The following is a 23707-nucleotide window of genomic DNA, read 5'->3' on the forward strand; positions in this document are numbered from 1 at the left end:
ATGCATAATAAATATACACAGTATACACACATATTATGTAAACAAAAACTTTTATTTTGGATGCAATTAATCGCGATTAATCACTTGACAGAACAATATATATGTGTGTGGTGAGTGTGTAATGTGTATATATATTTCTGTATTTCTATTCTGTTATAGTTTTAGTTCATTTAATAGAAGTAAAACTAAATGAGAGTTGCTTTGGCAATTAGTTATAGTTACTGTAACTATAATAACTCATGTCCATATGTTTATTTGTGGGTTTATTAAGTTTTAAAAAACATTTGTGTACATTCAGGTTCTTTTGGCTAAATATTAATAATGTAGGAATTATGAATGATATTCTAACTTATGCACACTCATGTGCATAAAGTATTATGGTTATGTTGAGATATGTTTGAGTGTTATCAGCTCAGAGTGGATATCTTTACTGCTTCGTTAAATGCAAACATTGTACACAGACAAAATTAGTTTATTATTAAACTGGCATTGTTAAGAAGAACAAAAACACATCATAAAAATACTTATAATAGATTTACATTTATAAGACAATGTGCATGTAAATATATATTATATTCACAATAATGCACATAAACACTGACAAAACAACAGTATTTTATCAGAGATTAAGCATTAAGCTAAATGCGTTTTAAATGAAAATGATGATTCAAATTACCTTCAGATAAATGTACTTCACAAATTAAAAAAAAAAAAAGAGTCTTTGAATTCACTGTACATGAAGCCGCCAGAAAAGGCACTGTTTTCTGGCTAATTATCGTTTACAGAAATGTGTGTCGACTTGTTAATGTTTATTTATTTGTTTACCTTCAGTGACTTCATTAAGACAATAAAAAGGTGCACATGAACTGCTTCACATAAATACATATAAACAACACAAGAGTATGAAGACCTGTCAGTGCAAATCGCATCTGTAAACATCTGTTCTGTGTTTCTAGATTGTTCCCTGATGTTGCAGGTCAGACTGGAACCCGTGTGCTAGTGGAGGGATCTGCTCGTCCGGTCGAGCTCGTCGGGGATCTGTATTTTTTCAGATATGGAGTAGAGCGGCTCCACGGCCATGTGTTTCTCTTCTTTAGCACAGCAGCGGTTTCTGATGAGTTTGAACAGAGCGACCGCAGGAATGGCCAGCACTGGAACACCCGCCAGAATGAAGATGATGGCGTAAATCCAGTCCGGATACGACTTTGTCACCAGCGTGGGGAAATTCACCTGGAGACAATCATCATGAATATAATGAGCTAACAGCACATGATTACGTATTACACATATTTGTTTATTAGTGATATTTATTATTCATATTTACATATTAGTCATATTTATGTATTTATTAAGTACTCATTTAATCTTTTATTTATTATTCATCTGTATTTATACTCAAATTATTTATTTATGTATTACTCATATTTATTAAACATTTAATTGTGCATGACTTGTATTAATTTAATTTCTGCTGGTTAAATTGTAAATTGTGAATTGTTTGATTATTTAATTATTACTCATATTTATTAATCTATTTACTTGTGTGTGCATTACACACTTATGTTTATTACTATTTCTTTCTTTCTTTCTTTCTTAATTTCTCATCTTTATTAATAGTTTAATATTTATGTATCACTCTGTTCATTTATTTATTAAACATTTATATATTATGCATATTTGTTAACTTTTATATACTTATGCATTTATTTATTATTTATAAGTATTTATATATTATAATATGTATTTATTCTGCACATTTATTAAGTTATATATTATACATTTATTTTATTTATTATTCATGTTTATTTATGCATTACTCATATTTCTAATTTATGTATTGATGTATTACTCATATTTATTTTTATTTATTTGTTACACATTTATTTATTACTCTATTTTTAATGTATTATGCATTTGTTTATTACTCTCATTTTTTATTTGTATTTATTTATTATGTATTTATTATGAATATTATCAATATTTCTGTATTACTCGTATTTCGTATTTATAATTGATGCATTACTCATGCATTTATTTTATTACTCTTATTTATTACCTAATCATTTATATGATTTATAATATGTATTTGAGCATATTAATATTAGTTTATTATGCATATTTATGAATTCATAAGTATGTAATACTTGTTTACAATATATGTTTATGCATTACTTACTTTATGCATTACACTGTTATTTATTATTCTTAGCTTTTAATTTGATTTATTATGCTTTATTTATTTGTTAAATTATGCATGTTTATTGATCAGAGAAAATTAAGTTTTCAAAGACTTTGGTGTATTTTTAGAGAAAAAAGTCTAACGATAATGTATTTTCTTCTTTCTTAAAATAGCAGAAATTATTGGATGTTTTCTGGGTGTTTGTCCAGAAATCAACATCTGTCATAACAGGAATATTTTCGATCCTGCAGATCTGTTGTCCATTTCTCTTAGTTTCCCTACAGAAGTGAAGGCAGCCGTGCCGTGGGATGTGCGTACCGACAGCGGGTCCCAGGCGATGTAGGTCAGCTCTTTGCTGATGGTGGTGACGAAGTAGAAGAGGAAGATGATCAGCACTATGAGCGGACTGACGAATCTCCATGTGGCCTGCCAGAAGAAGTTGGGCTTGTGTCCGATCATGAACTTGATATCGTCGTTGAATCTGCACCGAGTCAACACATAAATATCAAGAAGTCAGTTTCATTTTATGTACTCTTAATAATCTGCTGTCAATCTCTTACATATATTCTCTTATATAAATATGTGTGTGTATCTGTCTGTCTATCTATATGTAGGTATGTGTTTAATAAACATATTGAATACAGTAAAATAGTTATTTTTTAAACTAAAATGTTGATTTATAAATTGAGTCTATAATAATAATAATAATGCTTTATTTATATAGCGCCTTTCAATGAGAGCAAGCATGGAACTGAAAAATGAGGCAGACAATCAATAAACAAAGCATGTTGTAAATAAGTGAGTTTTGAGATCAGTTATAAAGGTCTGGAGTGAAGAGACAGCACAGAGGTTTTGAGGAAGTTTGTTCCAGAGTTTAGGAGCTACACACACTAGATAGTCTGAACTGAGGTAATGCAACTCGATCTTAGAGTATGAGTAGGGACATAAGGGTGAATTAAAGGAACACTCCACTTTTTTTGGAGTGTTTTTTTGTTTTTAATAACCTGCCAAAGGGGACTACGGATGAAAATTAGCCAGTGTTGGCTAAATCTGATGCATTTTACATAGCATTGTCCCTGATTAAATAAAATGAAAAGCAAATTTTACAACTCCCCTAGAGTTAAACAGTTGAGTTTTACCGTTTTTGAATCCATTCAGCCGATCTCCGGGTCTCCGGGCATAGATCATTGAATCGGATTAGACCAGGGGTCATCAAACTTGATCCTGGAGGGCCGGTGTCCTGCAGAGTTTAGCTCCAACTTGCCTCAACACACCTGCCTGGACGTTTCTAGTGTGTCTAGTAAGAGCTTGATTAGCAGCTTCAGGTGTGTTTAATTAGGGTTGGAGCTAAACTCTGCAGGACACCGGCCCTCCAGGAGTGAACTTGGTGACCCCTGGATTAGACCATTAGCATCTCGCTCAGAAATGACCAAAGAGTTTGGATAATTTTTCTATTTAAAGATTGACTCTTCTGTAGTTACATCGTAAGACTGACCGAAAATGAAAAGTTGTGATTTTCTAGGCCGATATGGCTAGGAACTATACTCTCATTCCAGCGTAATAATCAAGGAACTTTGCTGCCGTACCATGAATGGGCCATGTTGCCCAGCAGCATCTTTCCCTCGCGATAAAATAATTGTGAGCGTTAATTAATGCGGTAACATGAAAATAATGTGTTAACTTGCCCAGCCCTAATAATATATATGTATATGTATATGTATGTGTGTGTGTGTGTGTGTGTGTGTATATATATATATATATATATATATACAAAGTTGTCCTAAACCAAAATGCATTCTTGTCTTAGGACAACTTTGATGAATTTTTTTGATCCACTTCAAATGTTGACTATAATATGTTGAATGTATATAAATGATGTACATTAAAATGTTTATTTTTTTATTTAATATATTGATTATGATTTTATCAAATTCAATATATGTTGAAATAGGATATTATAATAAGAAAAACATAAAAAATATATAAAATGTATAACCCTAATACAGGTCCTTTTCAAAAAATTAGCATATTGTGATAAAGTTCATTATTTTCTGTAATGTACTGATAAACATTAGACTTTCATATATTTTAGATTCATTACAACACAACTGAAGTAGTTCAAGCCTTTTATTGTTTTAATATTGATGATTTTGGCATACAGCTCATGAAAACCCAAAATTCCTATCTCAAAAAATTAGCATATTTCATCCGACCAATAAAAGAAAAGTGTTTTTAATACAAAAAAAGTCAACCTTCAAATAATTATGTTCAGTTATGCACTCAATACTTGGTCGGGAGTCCTTTTGCAGAAATGACTGCTTCAATGCGGCGTGGCATGGAGGCAATCAGCCTGTGGCACTGCTGAGGTGTTATGGAGGCCCAGGATGCTTCGATAGCGGCCTTAAGCTCATCCAGAGTGTTGGGTCTTGCGTCTCTCAACTTTCTCTTCACAATATCCCACAGATTCTCTATGGGGTTCAGGTCAGGAGAGTTGGCAGGCCAATTGAGCACAGTAATACCATGGTCAGTAAACCATTTACCAGTGGTTTTGGCACTGTGAGCAGGTGCCAGGTCGTGCTGAAAAATGAAATCTTCATCTCCATAAAGCTTTTCAGCAGATGGAAGCATGAAGTGCTCCAAAATCTCCTGATAGCTAGCTGCATTGACCCTGCCCTTGATAAAACACAGTGGACCAACACCAGCAGCACTGACTGTGGGTACTTGACACTGGACTTCAGGCATTTTGGCATTTCCCTCTCCCCAGTCTTCCTCCAGACTCTGGCACCTTGATTTCCGAATGACATGCAAAATTTGCTTTCATCCGAAAAAAGTACTTTGGACCACTGAGCAACAGTCCAGTGCTGCTTCTCTGTAGCCCAGGTCAGGCGCTTCTGCCGCTGTTTCTGGTTCAAAAGTGGCTTGACCTGGGGAATGCGGCACCTGTAGCCCATTTCCTGCACACGCCTGTACACGGTGGCTCTGGATGTTTCTACTCCAGACTCAGTCCACTGCTTCCGCAGGTCCCCCAAGGTCTGGAATCGGTCCTTCTCCACAATCTTCCTCAGGGTCCGGTCACCTCTTCTCGTTGTGCTGCGTTTTCTGCCACACTTTTTCCTTCCCACAGACTTCCCACTGAGGTGCCTTGATACAGCACTCTGGGAACAGCCTATTCGTTCAGAAATGTCTTTCTGTGTCTTACCCTCTGGCTTGAGGGTGTCAATGATGGCCTTCTGGACAGCAGTCAGGTCGGCAGTCTTACCCATGATTGCGGTTTTGAGTAATGAACCAGGCTGGGAGTTTTTAAAAGCCTCAGGAATCTTTTGCAGGTGTTTAGAGTTAATTAGTTGATTCAGATGATTAGGTTATTAGCTCGTTTAGAGAACCTTTTCATGATATGCTAATTTTTTGAGATAGGAATTTTGGGTTTTCATGAGCTGTATGCCAAAATCATCAATATTAAAACAATAAAAGGCTTGAACTACTTCAGTTGTGTTGTAATGAATCTAAAATATATGAAAGTCTAATGTTTATCAGTACATTACAGAAAATAATGAACTTTATCACAATATGCTAATTTTTTTAAAAGGACCTGTATATAATAATTAAGCGTAGATCAAATATACAACCTTAATGTTAAAAAATGTAATAAATATTAATAAAAATAAAAATAATAACACCTTAATTAAAATCAATTTTGGAAAGATTTGCCATGCAATCATCACCTGTCGATGCCATAAATGTAGGATACAGCCATCATCTCACAGAAGGCGATGATCAGCAAAGGAATGGATCCGGCGAAGCTGTCGAACAGAGCCAGCCAATATTCCCCTGAACCCTGAGCGAAGATAATGGCCAGACCGAACGAGACGAAACACACCAGACCTGAAACACACACACAGATCGAGACCTTCACGTGTGATCATCAATGGAGACGGCTAGATTATAACGTTTGTGTGCCTGTACCTGTGTAGACCTCCTTTGGCCAGCGCTTCGGTAGGATGTTCAGATCCTGCAGTGGCACCACGACTCCCTCGACGCTGCCAAACATGGTGGACAATCCCAGACAGAAGAGCATGATGAAGAACAGCACTGACCACAGAGGAGCGACGGGCATCTTAGTGATGGCCTCGGTGAAGACGATGAAGGCCAGACCGGTTCCCTCTACTCCCTGTGCAGATAACAGGACGGGTCAATGAGCCTGAAGAGCCTCTGAGAGAACTGAAGCACCCAATAAAAGAAGGAAACACAGACCTGACTGAGAAACGTCTGTATGTCGCAGGTCTTCAGATGGAGCTCCTGAAAGACGGCTGGTGCTGTGCTGTTGAGATGCTGAAGAAAACTATCATAGTTGCTCTCCGTGATGTTTCCCTCCGGCAGATCAAACGTGTTCATCAGCGTCAGGATGTTACTGTGAACAAACCACAGCACTGTCAACTCAAGCAAATTATCTTAAAAAAAAAAAAACATATTTTAATATATTGATTAAATGTTTGTTTATACGTTTAGTTTTGACATATATTTATTTTTTATAATAATATATGAAAAGTAAATATTATTAAATAATTTGAATAAAAAATATATTATATTAATATTCTGAACACAACATATTTATATATATTATTATATTTTATATTATAAATTATTTATTTTGAGTCGCTTGGGTGATCTGTTCCTGACCCTGATCAATAGATGGCACACAGAGTATCTCAGTGTCTCTGCTGGCGGTTTGAGATGGAGAAACTCACCCGTTGAGACAGTCGTCAAACCTCTCCGTGGCTCTGAAGCCGATGATGGAGTAAATCACGATGGCTGCGTAAATGGATGTCAGGCCGTTGATTATGGAGATGATGACCGCGTCCTGCTCACAGTTATTACTGCAGATACACAGGGGAGCAGTTATTAAAATCATTATACTGAACACAGACTCAGCAGCTGTCAAAGGCTGAAGTTACTGACTGGACTGAGTTGTAGCTGGAGAAGGAGATGAGTCCTCCAAACGCCAGAGAGAAGGAGTAAAACACCTGCGCTCCTGCGTCCAGCCATGTCGCCGGGTTTAGCAGCTCGTCCAACTACACAAATACATCGTCAGTGTTGGGAAGGTTACTTTGGAAATGTAATAGGGTACAGATTACCCTATTTGAAATGTAATAAGTAGTGTAGCCATTTCAGTTACTTTATTAATGTAACTGATTACATTACTTTTCTAAATTGCTAAAAAATGCAATGTTAATCATTTAAACAGGTTAACCTTACAGTCGAACTCAACACTGATTACTGTCAGCCTTTCAGAATCCGTCATCATTTCAATTAAGGTTCATTAATATTTAAAGCACAGCCACCACAAGACATTGAGATCATCCTGAGGTTAAATACAGATTTAATATCATAACAAGACATAGTTTAAATGGCTATGATACTGCTATGACAGGAAACACTGGATCTATCAATGCCTTGGAAAAAAACTGTTAAAGCATATACATAAACAGATAAAACAGTTATTGAATGAGCATGTGTCCTAAACTCCTGAAACATCGGTGTCTCATATTTCGCAATTTGCAAAAGACATCAATCGAATCTGTATGTGAATGAAAATATTCAGATGCAAACCCCTTTGTAATCGTTAACATTTTCATAAGTAACTGTAATTTAATGACACATATATTTGTAATTATTATTATGTGTAATTCCGTTACATGTAACTAGTTACTCCCCAACACTGTGCATCGTCATATATTATCATATTATTAGCAGAGCTGGGTAGATTATCTGTTACTGATTCCAAACTGCATGACAAAATCTGTAGTTAGTAACATAATCTATTATATTACACATTTTAATATAATCAGAAAACTTTTAGATTGCTTTCAGATTACCTTTAACATAACTCGTTTATCACATTGATTTAAATAGGAAAATGTTGGACGCACCATACTGATATTAAAATGTTATAAATGTGTTACATTATGTCAAGGTTTTCCAAACTGGGGTTCGTGAAGGAACTGCAGGGGTTTGTGAGTTTAATGAAAAATAAAATATTATAACTTCAATCAACATAAAACACTTACTAAAAATGTAATGTTTTGTTTACCTGCATGTCATGTAGGCATTTTAGAAGGGAAAATTTTAAAAGGTTATGAATAAGTTATTGCTATTGTGTGAATATATGCAAAAAAGTAACTGTAGACTGATTACGAGTATTTTAAAATGTAATATAATCTATATTAATAAATACAACATTTTCGGAATATGATTACATAATCCAGATTACATGTAATCAATTACTACCCAGCCCTGATTATTGCATATATTTATTATATATTACATACATGTCGGTCCATAACAGTCTTTCCCAAAAACTGCTGCTATAATCACTGAAGGTTGACTGAAGATGTTGACTGCCCTTTGATGCAGAGCAGTGGTTCCCAACCTTTTTTCATGATAATAATATACATGTTTTGTCTCTTAGAAATGCACATTTGGCACTGAGTTGGCAGTAGTAGTTTGAGTTAGGATGCAGATGTAAATTTATGCTCATTATCAAATTCAGTAACATCTGTAAAAATTGCAACAACCATCTTTTTTATATGGTGAAATTAAGTTTTTCTGACTGTTTGTATATGCATTGTTCTTCAATAGTAGCATACATTTACATCGTGATAACCAGAGTTAAAGCCACACATATAGCACCTCAATACTGTGGTAAAATAAAATAATTCTTAAATAAGTGTGTATAGAGTATTTACAGAGAGTTAACTTTTAGTTTTAGTTACTTTTTCTTATTTGTAAGTCACTTTGGATAAAAGTGTCTGCTAAATGACTAAAAGTAAAGTAAAGTAAGTAAAAATGCAACAATATGGTTTCTAGCCTATTTATATGAAAAACAGTAGTCTAAATACATTTATTATATACTGTAATTACATTACTCCTTTAATACATTTAACACACGTCTACATTAATATAATAAATTTGATATAAATATCCCACATTTCTGCCACAATACCATGGTGCAGTGAGTGTTACTACAGTAAATCCATGGTAAACAATGGCGATTTGTAGATTGAAAAGCCTTCTGTCTCGATGCACACAGTGTTCTGCTGTTTTATCTGGATTTAAACTAGTTTATATCAGTTGACTGATATCGACTGATACTAGTTTATACCAGTCATTTGTGTTCTTCGCTGAATTCAAGTGCTTCTCACTGGATCTCACAGCGCTGCAGTCTCATGTATTCTGCTGGAAATGTCATTCATGAGCAGTTTAACCTCTTTAATGTGATGGAAATAGCTGTATTTTGTGAGTTTGCAGTGGATTTTGGGAAGCATCTCCATGAATCCCAATGGTGATTTCTTGTGTAAATCTATTAGTTTTGAATTTTTTGCCTTAAACTTTAGGTTAATGTTGACCACTGTTAAACTTTGTGAACTATTAGCACGGTTTTAGAAAGGCTGCATCACCTACACAAAAACCTAAACAATGTCTAAATATTAGACTCGGTTAATAAATAAAGGGATGGTTAAACCAAATATAAAATTCTCTCATCATTTACTAAGATTCAAACCTGAACGAGTATTTCTCTTCTAATGAACACTACAAAGATATTTTGAAAAATTGTGGGCTTTAAACATATTCAGGACCCATTGACTTCCATATTATGGACAAAAAAAAAATGCTATGAAAGTCAATAGGATCCGAAATCGTTTGGTTTCCAACCTTCTTCAAAATATCTTGTTTTGTGGAGTTTCATTTTGGGTTTGTTTATTTATGTGTCTTTAACATATAAAATTCTATTATTTTTAATAAAACAGTCGAATAATGAAAGTAAAACAGTTAAATTTGAATTCAGGAAGACTTTAAGCTGCTTTTTCCCGTTCCTTCTTGAGTTTGCTGGCTGTCATATAACATCTGGGTTTTCCATGAAGATGTTTTGGACGGCACTATGAAGAGGAGATGATGGCAGATTTCCTCTTTCTGAACATGCATGACTGAGCTGCGTAAAGTGAGGTCAGCTGGATGTGTTTGTGTCAGACTTACGTCGGGAGTGAAGAGGAACTTGATTCCGCTGACAGAGCCTTTGAGCGTCAGTCCTCTGATCAGGAAGATGGTCAAGACCAGGTACGGCAGCGTGGAGGTCACATACACGGCCTGACGAGAAAGAAACATCGCAAACCCTCAACACAGAGTCTGAAACCTGCCCAGATCATGTGTGGAAATAATATTTAGCATAAAGAAAAGGATTTATGACATTAATTTACATGACAAAAATCATATTTATCCCATATTCCCATACATCCCATATAGTTTTTGCCCCCGTCCTGTTTTTATTTTTGTTATTTTTTGCATATTTGTCACACACAAATGATTCAGATCATCAAACAAATCAAGCGTTTGCAATAACTGGCTATGAGTCTTTCACATCGCTGTGGAGGAATTTTGTTTCTTTGCAGAATTGTTTTAATTCAGCCACATCGGAGGGTTTTTGAGCATGAATGAACTGTTTAAGGTCATGCCACAGCATCTCAATCGGATTTAAGTCTGGACTTAGACTTGGCCACTCCAAAACCTTAATTTTGTTTTTCCTGAGCCATTCAGAGGTGGACTTGCTGATGTGTTTGGGATCATTGTCCTGCTGCATAACCCAAGTGCGCTTGAGCTTGAAGTCACACACTGATGGCCAGACATTCTCCTTCAGGATTTTCTGATATAGTGCAGAATTCATGGTTCCATCAATTATGGCAAGTCATCCAGGTCCTGAAGCTGCAAAGCAGCCCCAGACCATCACACTACCACCACCATATTTGACTGTTGTTATGATGTCCTTTTTATAAAATGCTGTGTTGGTTCTATGCCAGATGTAACGGGACATGCACCTTCCAAAAAGTTAAACTTTTGTCTCATCAGTCCACAGAATATTTGCCCAAAAGTCTTGGGTATAATCAAGATATTTTTTGGCAAATGTGAGACGAGTCTTTGTGTTCTTTTTGGTCAGCAATGGCTTTTGCCTGGGAACTCTGCCATGGATGGCGTTTTTGCCCAGTCTCTTTCTTATTGTTGAATCATGAACACTGACCTTAATTGAGGCAAGTGAGGCTTGCAGATGTTGTTCTGGGTTCTTTTATGACCTCCTGGATGAGTCTTCGTTGCACTCTTGGAGTAATTTTGGTAGGCCAGCCACTCCTGGCTCCACAGTTCAAATGTATGTTTTCTCCATTTATGGATAATGGCTCTGACCATGGTTCGCTGGAGTCCCAAAGCCTTAGAAATGGCTTTATAACCCTTTCTAGCCGCAGATACATGTCAACTATTTTGTTTCTCATCTGTTCTTGAATTTCTTTAGATCGCGGCATGATGTGTTGCTCTTGTATGCTTCACTTTGTCAGACAGGTTCTATTTAAGTGATTTCTTTAACAGGTCTGGCTGACATCAGGCCTGGGTGTGGCTAGTGAAATTGAACTCAGCTTTCTAAAATAATGTGGTTAATCACAGTTCTTTCATGATTTAACAGGAGGGGGGCAATTCATTTTTTAATGTAGGGCCAGGTAGGTTTGGACAACTTTTTCCCTTAATAAATGAAATCATAATTTAAAAACTGCATTTTGTATTTACTTGCATTATCTTTGTGTAATATTAAAATGTGTTACAAATATGCAAAAAATTAAAAAAACAGGAAAGGGGCAAAAACCTTTTCACGGCACTGTATATACTCTGAGGAAAAGGCCCCTGACATATATATACATTTTGCTGAGAGTGAAGAGAGAAAGCACTGATGCCTTGGATTATATAGTAGTGTGTGTGTGTGTGTGTGTGTTTTATATTATGTAATAATTATATATATATATAAGAGTTTGGTGGTAAATATGTTTCAGTGTGATGAAAACAATGTCACAATGCAACAAATCTGAATGGCTTTAAGAACAGGCTTCACTCTCCTCATGCAAACTGTAATTTCATATTTTGTTTTGATTTTGGGATGAAATGAGAGCTGGAAATTCCCTTTCTGTTCTTACCGTTGCATCCTATAATTTACCAGAAAATTGTCTGTTATCAATGATGCCATTACAGCCATTTGTCGCTGTGATATCTTTACAGCGGCCCGAATCTCGCTGCCCTTTGTGCTCTTTATATAATAGTGTAAAACATAAGCAGAGATTGTATCGTTTTCCTCCGATTATCAGTTTTATGAGTTTTATCTTGTCTTGGCCAAAACTACCAGGCTGTTTTTAACCATAACGTCAGTCTGTGTGCTAGCTAATGCTTAACCAGAACAACCACACCCAGATATCTGGCCTTGGGTTAACCTTGGGTTATCTCGTTCGATGTGATGCACTGCCAATACGTTACTGAGGGTTAGTAATTCATTTGGGGTAGGCAGGTTTCGAGATTTCACATTGTAAACCCTGGGTTAATGTTCTTGTATATTTACGAGGTTATTAACACAGCTGCACGTGGACATGCTGATGTCACTGATTGATTTGGAGCAGTAAAAGAAATAAAAGTGAGGGACATTGCTTTTTTCACTGCAAAAATGCTTTTCTTAGATTTTTTGTCTTGTTTCCAGCCAAAATATCAAATAAATCTTAAATCAAGAAGGATTTTCTAGACAAGTAAAAATGATTGTCTTTGCTTTCAGAAAAAACAAGTCAAAATTTACATTAAATGAACAAAAACAATTTTTAAAGCTTGGGCTCCTAAACATTAGATCACTCGCACCCAAAGCAGTTATTGTAAATGAAATGATCACAGATAATAATGTTGATGTACTCTGCCTGACTGAAACCTGGCTGAAACCAAATGAATATTTTGGTCTAAATGAGTCTACTCCACCAAGCTACTGTTATAAACATGAGCCCCGTCAGACTGGTCGTGGCGGCGGTGTGGCAACAATATATAGTGATATTCTCAATGTTACTCAGAAAACAGGATACAGGAGATTTAACTCATTCAAAATACTTCTGCTTAATGTTACACTGTTAGATATGCAAAAGAAATCTCTCCTGTCTCTTGCTCTGGCTACTGTGTATAGACCGCCAGGGCCATATACAGATTTCCTAAAAGAATTTGTAGATTTCCTCTCAGATAGTTAATGTTGATAAAGTGCTAATTGTCGGAGATTTTAACATTCACGTTGATAATACAAATGATGCGTTAGGACTTGCGTTTACTGACCTAATAAACTCTTTTGGAGTCAAGCAAAACAATGCTTGGTGAATTACGGTGGTTATTAAGCCTCTTATTAAGAAACCACAACTAGATTCTAATGAACTGGCAAATTACAGACCCATTTCAAATCTTCCGTTTATGTCTAAAATTTTAGAAAAAGTTGTGTCTGCTCAATTGTGCTCCTTCTTGCAAAAAAATTATCCCTATATGAAAAATTTCAGTCAGGTTTCAGGCCTCACCAAAGAAACTGCACTTGTTAAAATTACAAATGACTTACTTCTTGCTTCAGACCAAGGCTGCATCTCATTGCTAGTATTACTTGATCTTAGTGCTGCGTTCGACACTACAGACCATGACACACTCATAGATCGATTACAAAACTATACTGGTATTCAAGGACAGGCTTTAAGATGGTTTAGATCCTACCTGTCCGATAGCTACCACTTTGTTCATTTAAATGGAGAGTCATCACAATTATCACCAGTAAAGTATGGAGTACCACAAGGATCTGTCCTAGGTCCTCTGCTAGTTTTCATTGTTATGCTGATGATACTCAACTATATATCTCAACAAGACCAGATGAAACTTGTAAACTAAGCTAATAGATTGTGTAAAAAAATTTAAAGATTGGATGACCAATAATTTCCTCCTATTAAATTCAGATAAGACAGAGATATTACTTATTGGACCAAAAAACAGTACACAGAATCTCTTGGATTACAATTTACAACTAGACGGATGCACTGTTACGTCCTCTAAAGTCAAAAATCTGGGTGTTATATTAGACAGCAACTTGTCCTTTGAAAATCATATTTCCCATGTTACAAAAACAGCATTCTTCCATCTTAGAAACATTGCCAAGCTTCGAAGCATGCTGCCTGTTTCTGATGCAGAAAAACTAATTCATGCATTCATGACCTCTAGACTGGACTATTGTAATGCACTGCTAGCTGGTTGTCCTGCATCTTCAATAAACAAGCTACAGATAGTCCAAAATGCAGCGGCTAGAGTTCTTACCAGGTCAAGAAAATATGATCATATTACCCCAATTTTACAGTCTCTGCACTGGCTACCTATTCAGTTCCGTATCATTTACAAAATATTATTACTTGCCTATAAGGCCCTAAATGGTTTAGCTCCTGCGTACCCAACTCGTCTTCTACCACGCTACAATCCAACCCGCTCCCTAAGGTCACAAAACTCTGGACTTTTGGTAGTACCTAGGATAGCAAAGTCCACTAAAGGAGGTAGAGCTTTTTCACATTTGGCTCCCAAACTCTGGAATAGCCTTCCTGATAACGTTCGGGGTTCAGACACACTCTCTCTGTTTAAATCTAGATTAAAGACACATCTCTTTAGCCAAGCATTCACATAATGCATCTTATAATCTTGTACTGCAGTTATATCTGATCAAATGTACATTATTATTATTCTTTAGCTTGGGTTGAACAAATCATTTTTGCTTAGATGGAACAGCAGCTACGCTAATTATGTCTCTATTTGTTTCTCTGTTGATTAACATCCCGTGGTAACTAGGAATGACAGAAGCTTCAGTCTGGATCCAACCCTTAAATGATCTGAGATGACCGAACACCTGAGAAAAGATAATGCCAACCCCTCAGAGGACCTCAGAGGATGCCAACGCTCAGACAACATACAGAATTACCAAATTTTGCCATAAGTCAAATATATTAAGGTTCTGCAATATATAAATATATTGTGGAAACTTAAATTCCTGTAGATCTGCTTTGCAACGATTAGTATCGTAAAAAGCACTATACAAATAAACTTGAATTGAATTGAATAATAATAATTTTTAAACATTTCTTTTTCACAAAATGTGGATATTATAAATTCTATATTTTTTATTTTAAAGTAAAACCATTTATTTTACATTTTTATAAATTTACTTTTTAAAACGTTTTTATTGTATTTTATTTTTGTGCTTTCCTGAAGCTTAAACAGTATATCATGGTACTAGCAATGGCAAGATCAAGTTCATTTTCCAGTAAGATTAACATGCATGAACTGATAAAACTACATTTCTTTGAAAAGAAGCTCAAATGCAGAAATAAAGAAGGTAGTAGTTTAGTAGTATAATTGTTTTAAGATATTTTGGCTGTTTGCAACTGCCATTAAATTTGTGGGTGTAATTGACTCATAATTGAAACAAACATAATTGAAATTTCGTATGCACTTCCCACAACATATCAGAATATTGAAATTTTGCAGGCATTTGGATAAAAACATTTCAATAAAAACAATACTAGGTTAACCACTGTTTCTGACAACTCTAAACTTCGGGTCAAATTGATCTGGAACATTATACAACTCAGGATTATGTCATTCCAAACCTTTAATTTTACGCAAAACACAGAAAAAGATATTGTGATTTTCACTCTATGAATAAACAAACACGAGAAATATAGCTCTCCATATGCACAGCAGAAAGAAAGTCATGCAGGTTTGGAACGACAAGAGAGAGAAATGAATGATAATTTATGGGTGAACTGGCCCTTTATCTCAAAGGGACAGAGACATGAGCTCAGGAAAAAGTGTAAACGTGATGGAGATGTACCTTCCCAGTGGTCTCGATGCCCCTCAGACAGCAAACCCACAGCAGAGTCCAGGCGCAGAACAGACACAAGACGATCCACCACTGCAGACCTCCAGAGTCCTCGATCACAGGCGTGGTGTTCAGCGTCTTTCTGTACCAGAAATAATCCACCGGAGAACTGCGCTCACATTCAGACACAAACCCTGTTCACAGACACACACCACCAATGCGTAAGTACACCTGGATTTGGATATTCGCCATCTTTATGCACTCCAGTTATTTAATCAGGACTCAAGTAGCTTTATTGGCGTCATAAATGGCTTTACATTGACAAAGCATTGATAACATTTAAATTACAGAAATTTACACACAATTTAAAAAATGTAATATAAAATAAATAACAGTAAGAAAAAGGAAAAGGCAAAAACACAATGATTTCTTTTATTAGATAAGCATGTTTACACTAATAGATTTTACACTAAGATCCTGCAGCTTGCATAGACCTAATAAAAAGTTAGTCTTACTCAGTAGTTTTGTCTTGTTTGCCATTACAAATAAAAACAAAACAAAAAAACTTAAATCAATATACATTTATTTGCAAAGAAAAACGTATAAAGTCTTATAACGACTAATTAAGTAAGTCTTATTTTTAAAAAAATGTATCAAAATAAAGTGAGTTTATGCTTAAAACAAAACAAACAAACAAAAACATATGTGAAAAATACTTGTTTTCCCATTGAATTAAGTTTATTTTTCTTGCTGTATTGGCAGATATGTTTTCTTGTTTTAAGCATAGACTTAAGATATATATATAATGTTTTTAAGTAACTGTGCTTCTAATGTAATAGTGACTTTATTTAAGAATGTTTAAATATTTGTACTGGAAATATACTGAATCAGAAAGGCATTTTTGCCATTTTTTACTTTTAATTGAAAGATTTTTTGTTTGTTTGTTTGTTTTGTGTGTAGTCAGGTAACTAAAGAGCCACATGAAGTAACGTCACAACAAATTGACATGAATCCTGGTGGTCTGTACCTGTCCGGTTTTCATTGATGGGACACTGACTCCAGGGTAAAGGGTTCTGAAACGAGTTGAAGAAGTACCACATGACCCAGGCCATGATGGTGTTATAGTACATCCCCACCATGAAGGACACCAGCATGGAGGCGATGCCTGTGAGTGAGAAGCACTTTCAGTCACATCATTCATCATAATCCCCAGAGAGACTGAAGCTGATACATTATACAGAGTTTTAATACAGGAGGTCTGGGATTTATTACTGTTTTACTGTGATCAGGTTTTAAGCATTGGGGTTTTTTTTCATGCATTGGTCAATTTTGATTCGATTCAATAACATTTCTTCAGACTAGTGGAACGAAAACATCCAATATACATATTTAAGTGTTTATTTTATTGCACTTTATCTATTCACATACTGTATGTAGACTTCTATTACTTATAAATCTTCAAAAGTCTGTTTCTCCATTTTAGTTTATATTCCACTTAGTTTTATTCTTGTCTGTGTTCTGAAGGTTTTTACTGAGGGGTTTGTTCATACATTATTCGCTTGATTTTATTAATGAACTTTATCTGTTAGCATTTGTAGATTTCAAGTTACAGTACATATTTCTTAAGGCTTTGAGTTTGTTTCTCTTCAGCAGCTCTTACATACACCAAACTTAGCAGGTTTATTCCTATCTATTCTGAAGATTTTTACTGAGGGGTTTGTTCATATTTCATTCACAATGATTTGTTCAACTTTTTATTCCTAAAAACAATTAATTTAATTCCTAAAAAGTTTTTTCTGATTCATGGAGTGAAATCCAAAAGCCCCTCTGGAAAAACTCAAAAACATCAAACAAGAATTATACGGATTTTGTTCTGGTAATGTATCCAAATTAGTACATATTTATTTAGATAATGCCTTGTTTGTAATTTTGAACATAGTATTTCAGAAAACTTGTAATACAAAATAAATGTACTATGATATATGATAATGGTACTTGGTGAGATCTATTAGTCAACATTTATTACATTATTTTCCTGTGTTTTGCCTTAATACCCACCTACTCCAACTAAATACGGGTTGATGGATCTCCAGACACCAACGCTGCCTTTTCTGAGTCTCTGACCGATGGCAAACTCCAGATGAAGCAGCGGGACTCCCTCCAGAACCAGAAGAATCAGGAACGGGATCATAAACGCTCCTGAAAATGGGTGAGATCATTTATTTTCAGCAACACAAACTCTTGTTTATTCATTTTTACAGCACACGACTATAATTAAAACAGCATTTTAAATCGTTTTAAAACATTATTACAACAAAATTTTATCTTAAAGATCCTCTTGAGGAATAAAAATAGTAACAAATGAGTCAATAGTTGTCCTACAGTATGAATATAGATAGCAAAATTCTGTAATTGTGCAGCAGCATCTGTTTGCATCTGTAGACAGGGGGAAGTCGTGGCCTAATGGTTAGAGAGTCGGACTCGTAATCGAAAGGTTGCGAGTTCGAGCCCCGGCCGGCAGGAATTGTAGGTGGGGGGAGGGAATGTCCAGCGCTCTCTCCACCCTCAATACCACGACTGAGGTGCCCTTGAGCAAGGCACCGAACCCCCAATTGCTCCCCGGGTGTGTGTTCACGGTGTGTGTGTGTGTGTGTGTGGATTTGTTCACTACTCACTGCTGTGTGTGTGCACTTGGATGGGTTAAACGCAGAGCACCAATTTCGAGTATGGGTCACCATACTTGACAATACGTCACGACTTTAGATTTCAATTACAATACATCTTTAAAAGCCATTTCCTCAAAAAAAAAAAAATTTCTCCGTCACTTCAGCAGCACATACATGCACCAAAACTTACAGTTTTATACTTACTCTGCATTCTGAAGGTTTTTACTGTGGGGTTTGTTTATATTTCATTCGCTGGTTTTATTATTGTACTTTATCTATTTGCATTTGTGGATTTCAATTACAAAAAAGTTCTTTAAAAAGTTTGTTTCTTCACTTCAGCAGCACTTACATTCACCAAACTTTACAGTTTTATTTCTATCTATATTCTGAAGGTTTTTACTGTGGGGTTTGTTTATATTTCATTCGCTGGTTTTATTATTGTACTTTATCTATTTGCATTTGTGGATTTCAATTACAAAAAAGTTCTTTAAAAAGTTTGTTTCTTCACTTCAGCAGCACTTACATTCACCAAACTTTACAGTTTTATTTCTATCTATATTCTGAAGGTTTTTACTGTGGGGTTTGTTTATATTTCATTCGCTGGTTTTATTACTGTACTTTATCTATTTGCATTTGTGGATTTCAATTACAAAAAATTTATTTAAAAAGTTTTTTCTTCACTTCAGCAGCACTTACATTCACCAAACTTTACAGTTTTATTTCTATCTATATTCTGAAGGTTTTTACTGAGGGGTTTGTTCATATGTCATTCGCTGGTTTTATTATTGCACTTTATCTATTTGTGTCTATAGATTTTAATTACAGTATCTTAAAAGGCCATTTTCTCAAAATGAGTTTTTCCTCGATTTCAGCAGCACTTACATACACTAAAACTTACCGTTTTATTTCTATCTTTATTCTGAAGGTTTTTACTGAGGGTTTTTTTCATACATCATTTACCAGGTTTTATTATTGCACTTTATCTGTTTGAATCTGTAGATTTCTATTACAATACATTTCCCTAAAGTGTTTGTTTCACCACTTCAGCAGCACTTACATACACCACACTTTACAGTTTTATTCCTCTCTATATTCTGAAAGCTTTTAATGAGGGCTTTTTTCTGAGGGTGTTTTGCCTGGTTTTATTATTGCACTTTATCTGTTTGAAACTGTAGATTTCCATTACACTGCATTTCCTTAAAGAGTTTCTTTCTCCACTTCAGCAGCACTTACATACACCACACTTAGCAGTTTTATTCCTATTTATATTCTGAAGGTTTTTACTGAGGGTTTTGTTTATATATCATTCACATTGATTTATATAACACTTTATTTTAAATCATTTTATAACCGTTTAAAAAAAAATGTATAGCCATTAAATTGTGACATCAAATCAAACTATAGAACCTAATTAAATTTTCTGTCCATGGTGCTATATTACATTCATTATTGTGTGGATAATAATATACTGTACATTTAAGTGCTCGCAGTATTTTGCAGTGTCATACTAAAACAAAGTGATGTCAGCCAATATCAGCTTCTTTATCTGAGTGTTTGACCCTCTGCGTGTGGCCCTTATCAGCTCAAAGCTTCGAAAGTCCACATGATTATAGTCTAAGGTGAAGGTGAGTGTGCGCTTTAGGAAAACGAGCGGTATACACCTGAAGAAACACATTTACCCCTCTGAAGAAACTGCTCTGTCACTTCGCGTAGGATCTTTATGAAACTGTTCTTGTGGAATATGCGAATGCCCAGATGTTGCTCTTTCATAGCTCAGATACTTTGTTTCACTGATGTGTCAGATGATTCTCCTAACAAATCCTCAGGAGAAATGAAAGTCGATATAAAATAAACGTGGAGCACCTCAGATCATTTGATAAGAAATGTTTGATATCATGTCAAAATCTGACTTTTAATTGCAGACTTTAGTTTCTATACAAATCTGAGCACAGTTTGAGACATTGTTGAGATCTGCTCTGAAACTCCAGTCCTTAAATTACGTTCCTCATCGATATGTGAGTTGTCGGAAATACTCGTTAACCTGTGATGTTTTTCTCTATTGTTTTAAATTTTTTCTTTGTTTTTGTGACTTTTTCTCATTTAGGGTCATGGACATGCTTGCAGAATTTAGACACTGGAATGTGTGTACAAAATTACAATTATGATGGTTTTTTTTTTGTATTTTGTATTTTGTTGTGTCAGTTTCTCAACTACCCTCTGAGGGTATTTATACTTCACTTATAGCTTCAGCAAAGCACTTGAAAAAAAGTGCTTTTCTACACTTAAAAAAAAAAAGATTTTGAGTATTAAAAAGTGCCTAAAATGCTGTTCATAATATTAATAATTAATGAAAAAATATTTGTTATATGCACTGTAAAAAATATTTAGTGTGTTCAACAAATACTACAAAATTTACAATTTCACAATTATTTGCTGTGTCTTTTGAATTATTTGTCAAATTTACTAGTAATTTCTGAGAGAAAATTGGAAAATACCTTTTTTTTTAAGCATTCAGTTTTTTTTAATTCATGATCTCTTCTTTTAAGTCATTTTTATACCAGTGTTATTATCTTTCTTGTTTGTGTGTGAATTGTATCGAATCCAATTAGGGTCAGTTTGACCCACACCATAAAAATTATACATTTTCTGAATGGAAACTTCCATCACGTTTTAATAGCATGGAAAATCTCGGCTTCGTTTACAGTGGAAGCGTCTGTTGCTCTGCTGATGTTGAATTAATGTTTAACTACAATCGTTTTAAGAGGCTGCTTTCAGCTCATTATACTGTTTGGGGTTTTATGAGGGAGTTTATAGTGATCTTTCTGTGGTTGTATCACATGCGTATGAAACAGAATCACTTTTGTCTTCAATCTTAAAACGCAGTGGCATTAATTGCTTGTATAATTTGATTATTCTCAGAAACAGTTTTGGACAAATCACTTTAAATACATAGATATTTTTCCAAAATTTACATTCTCCCAAAAAAAAAAAAAAAAAAACACCTACAAAACATTTGAATGCACTGCTACTAAATGAGCGAAATCATAAAAGACTTTACTGACACTTATAAATTTCTGCATGTCATTATATTAGATATACATCAAATCAAATATCATTTATAGTAAATAAAGATGCACAAACACACTTTATATTAGTGGTAGACAGACGTTTGTTGACCATGTGGCTTTGTTAGTGAATGATGTTGATAAATTTAAGATGAATGTATTTGAATTGCATAAAAAATAATTAGTTAATGTGATGCATATTTATCAGTCATACATAAATGAAACAGGTCAGATTTCTATAATATTGCTAATAAACTGAATGTGTTTTAAATATACAATAGACAGGTATATATATATTTATCATCAATAAATTCCGGTTTGTACTGAATAGTGCCAACTTAAACCATTTTGAGCTAAATGCATTTTTTGATATGAACAAATTTATGCAGTTTCTATGCAGTTAGAATAAATGCATACTGCACTGAATGCATGAATTTTGAGTGAAGACATCTTACATTTCTTTTATGTATGACTGACAAATATGCATCACATTTGTTGGTTTATGTTAAACTGTTTCATCCAAATGCGCAAAAATTTGAAATGCACTAAAATGCGTAAGATCCTGCAGATGCAGACTGTTGATCTGATGTCGTGAGAGTGACTTTATGTTGTTTCTCAGCTCACCTCCTCCGTGGCTCTGGCAGAGGTACGGGAATCTCCAGACGTTCCCCAGCCCCACACAGAAGCCCACGCAGGTCAGCATGTACTGGGCTTTGTTGTCCCACTGCGGCCGCTCTCCAGCCTCCTCCACCTCCAGCTTCTCCAGCTCGGCGTGAGACGGGATCCGCTCATCCAGACCCGGGTTCGGGAGCTTCAGCTTCAGCTTCATGTCTGCTGTGTTGGGTTTGTCCACAGAGAGGGGTGAGAAGAGAAGAGATGGGGTGATGGCTGGAGATGTCAATAAATACTGACTCCAACATGCAAATGCTGACCTTTAGCACTGACATCTCCTCCCATATCTACACACTCTCACTCTCACTCCCTCTCTCTCTCTCACAAACACACACACACACACACACAGAGAGAGAGAAAAGTTCTGTGTCAGTATGACGCATTAAATTGATCAAAAGTGACAGTAAAGACATTTATGATGTTACAAAATATTTCTATTTCAAATAAAAGCTGCTCTTCCGAATTTTCTATTGATCAGTGAATCTTGAAAAATAAAATGTGTCACGGTTTTCACATAAATATTGGGCAGCACAACTGTTTTCAACATTGATAATAATCAGAAATGTTTGTTGAGCAGTAAATCAGTATATTATTATGATTTCAGAAGATCATGTGACTGAAGACTGGAGTAATGATGCTGAAAATACAGCTTTGATCACAGAAATAAATTACAGTTTAACACATATTCACTTAGAAATCATCATAATAGTTAACTGCTTGTGCTTTATTTTTGACCATATAAAAGCAACTTTAAAGTTTCATATATCAGCAACGTTTTACAATAACATTCACTTTGTTGATATTTATGCATCAGGTATCAATACATAAACTTACAGCATTCATCAATCCAGGTTCAATTTTAACCAGATTAAATATTTTAAATATTTATATAACACTGATTTTACTGATTTAATAATATTTTTTGTTATATCATAGTAAATGTTTTGGGCTTTTTTTTTTTTTGAACAACAAGCATACAAACTTGTGTACTTATAGAGGATTGTGTATATATATATATATATTTACTACAAATAATAAATATTACAACCTTAATTCCAGAGAAGTTGGGACATTTTATAAAATGCAATAAAATCAAGAATTTGTGATTTGTTAATTCTCTTTAATTTTTATTTAATTGCCGAAAGTACAAAGCAAAGATTTCCAAAGTTTTCACAGGCCAACGTAAATGTATTTTGTAAATATGAACAAATTGATTTTGATGGCTGTAACTCACTCCAAAAAACTTGGAACAGAGGCATGTTTAACACTCTGTCACATCAACCTTCCTTTTAATTACAATGTTTAATTGAGGATACTAATTGTTCTGCAAGCAAAATTTTGGTCCCGTCTCGCTTGAAACAAGACTTCTGAAGCTACCATGACAGATGTGTGCTTTTGCTTC

At 34.8% G+C, this 23707-nt stretch overlaps 2 protein-coding genes across 3 annotated transcripts in view; one reads left to right on the forward strand and one right to left on the reverse strand.

Moving 5' to 3' along the window:
• LOC306847560 (tRNA-dihydrouridine(47) synthase [NAD(P)(+)]-like) overlaps positions 1–23707 on the forward strand; it is a 356345-nt gene that overhangs the window by 75434 nt on the left and 257204 nt on the right. The gene's annotated exons all lie outside the window — the stretch shown is intronic.
• LOC306847491 (sodium-dependent neutral amino acid transporter B(0)AT1-like) lies at positions 997–22462 on the reverse strand (the record flags this gene model as incomplete). Its single annotated transcript, XM_079381432.1, has 12 exons — positions 997–1230; positions 2498–2660; positions 5902–6061; positions 6143–6347; positions 6431–6587; positions 6925–7053; positions 7136–7248; positions 10211–10321; positions 15915–16096; positions 16930–17067; positions 17961–18101; positions 22258–22462. The coding sequence occupies 12 exons, from the start codon at positions 22460–22462 to the stop codon at positions 997–999; spliced, it is 1938 nt and encodes a 645-aa protein (XP_079237558.1).

Source organism: Barbus barbus (assembly GCF_936440315.1).
Source record: "Barbus barbus genome assembly, chromosome: 27".
In the NCBI taxonomy this organism is placed as follows: Eukaryota; Metazoa; Chordata; class Actinopteri; order Cypriniformes; family Cyprinidae; genus Barbus; species Barbus barbus.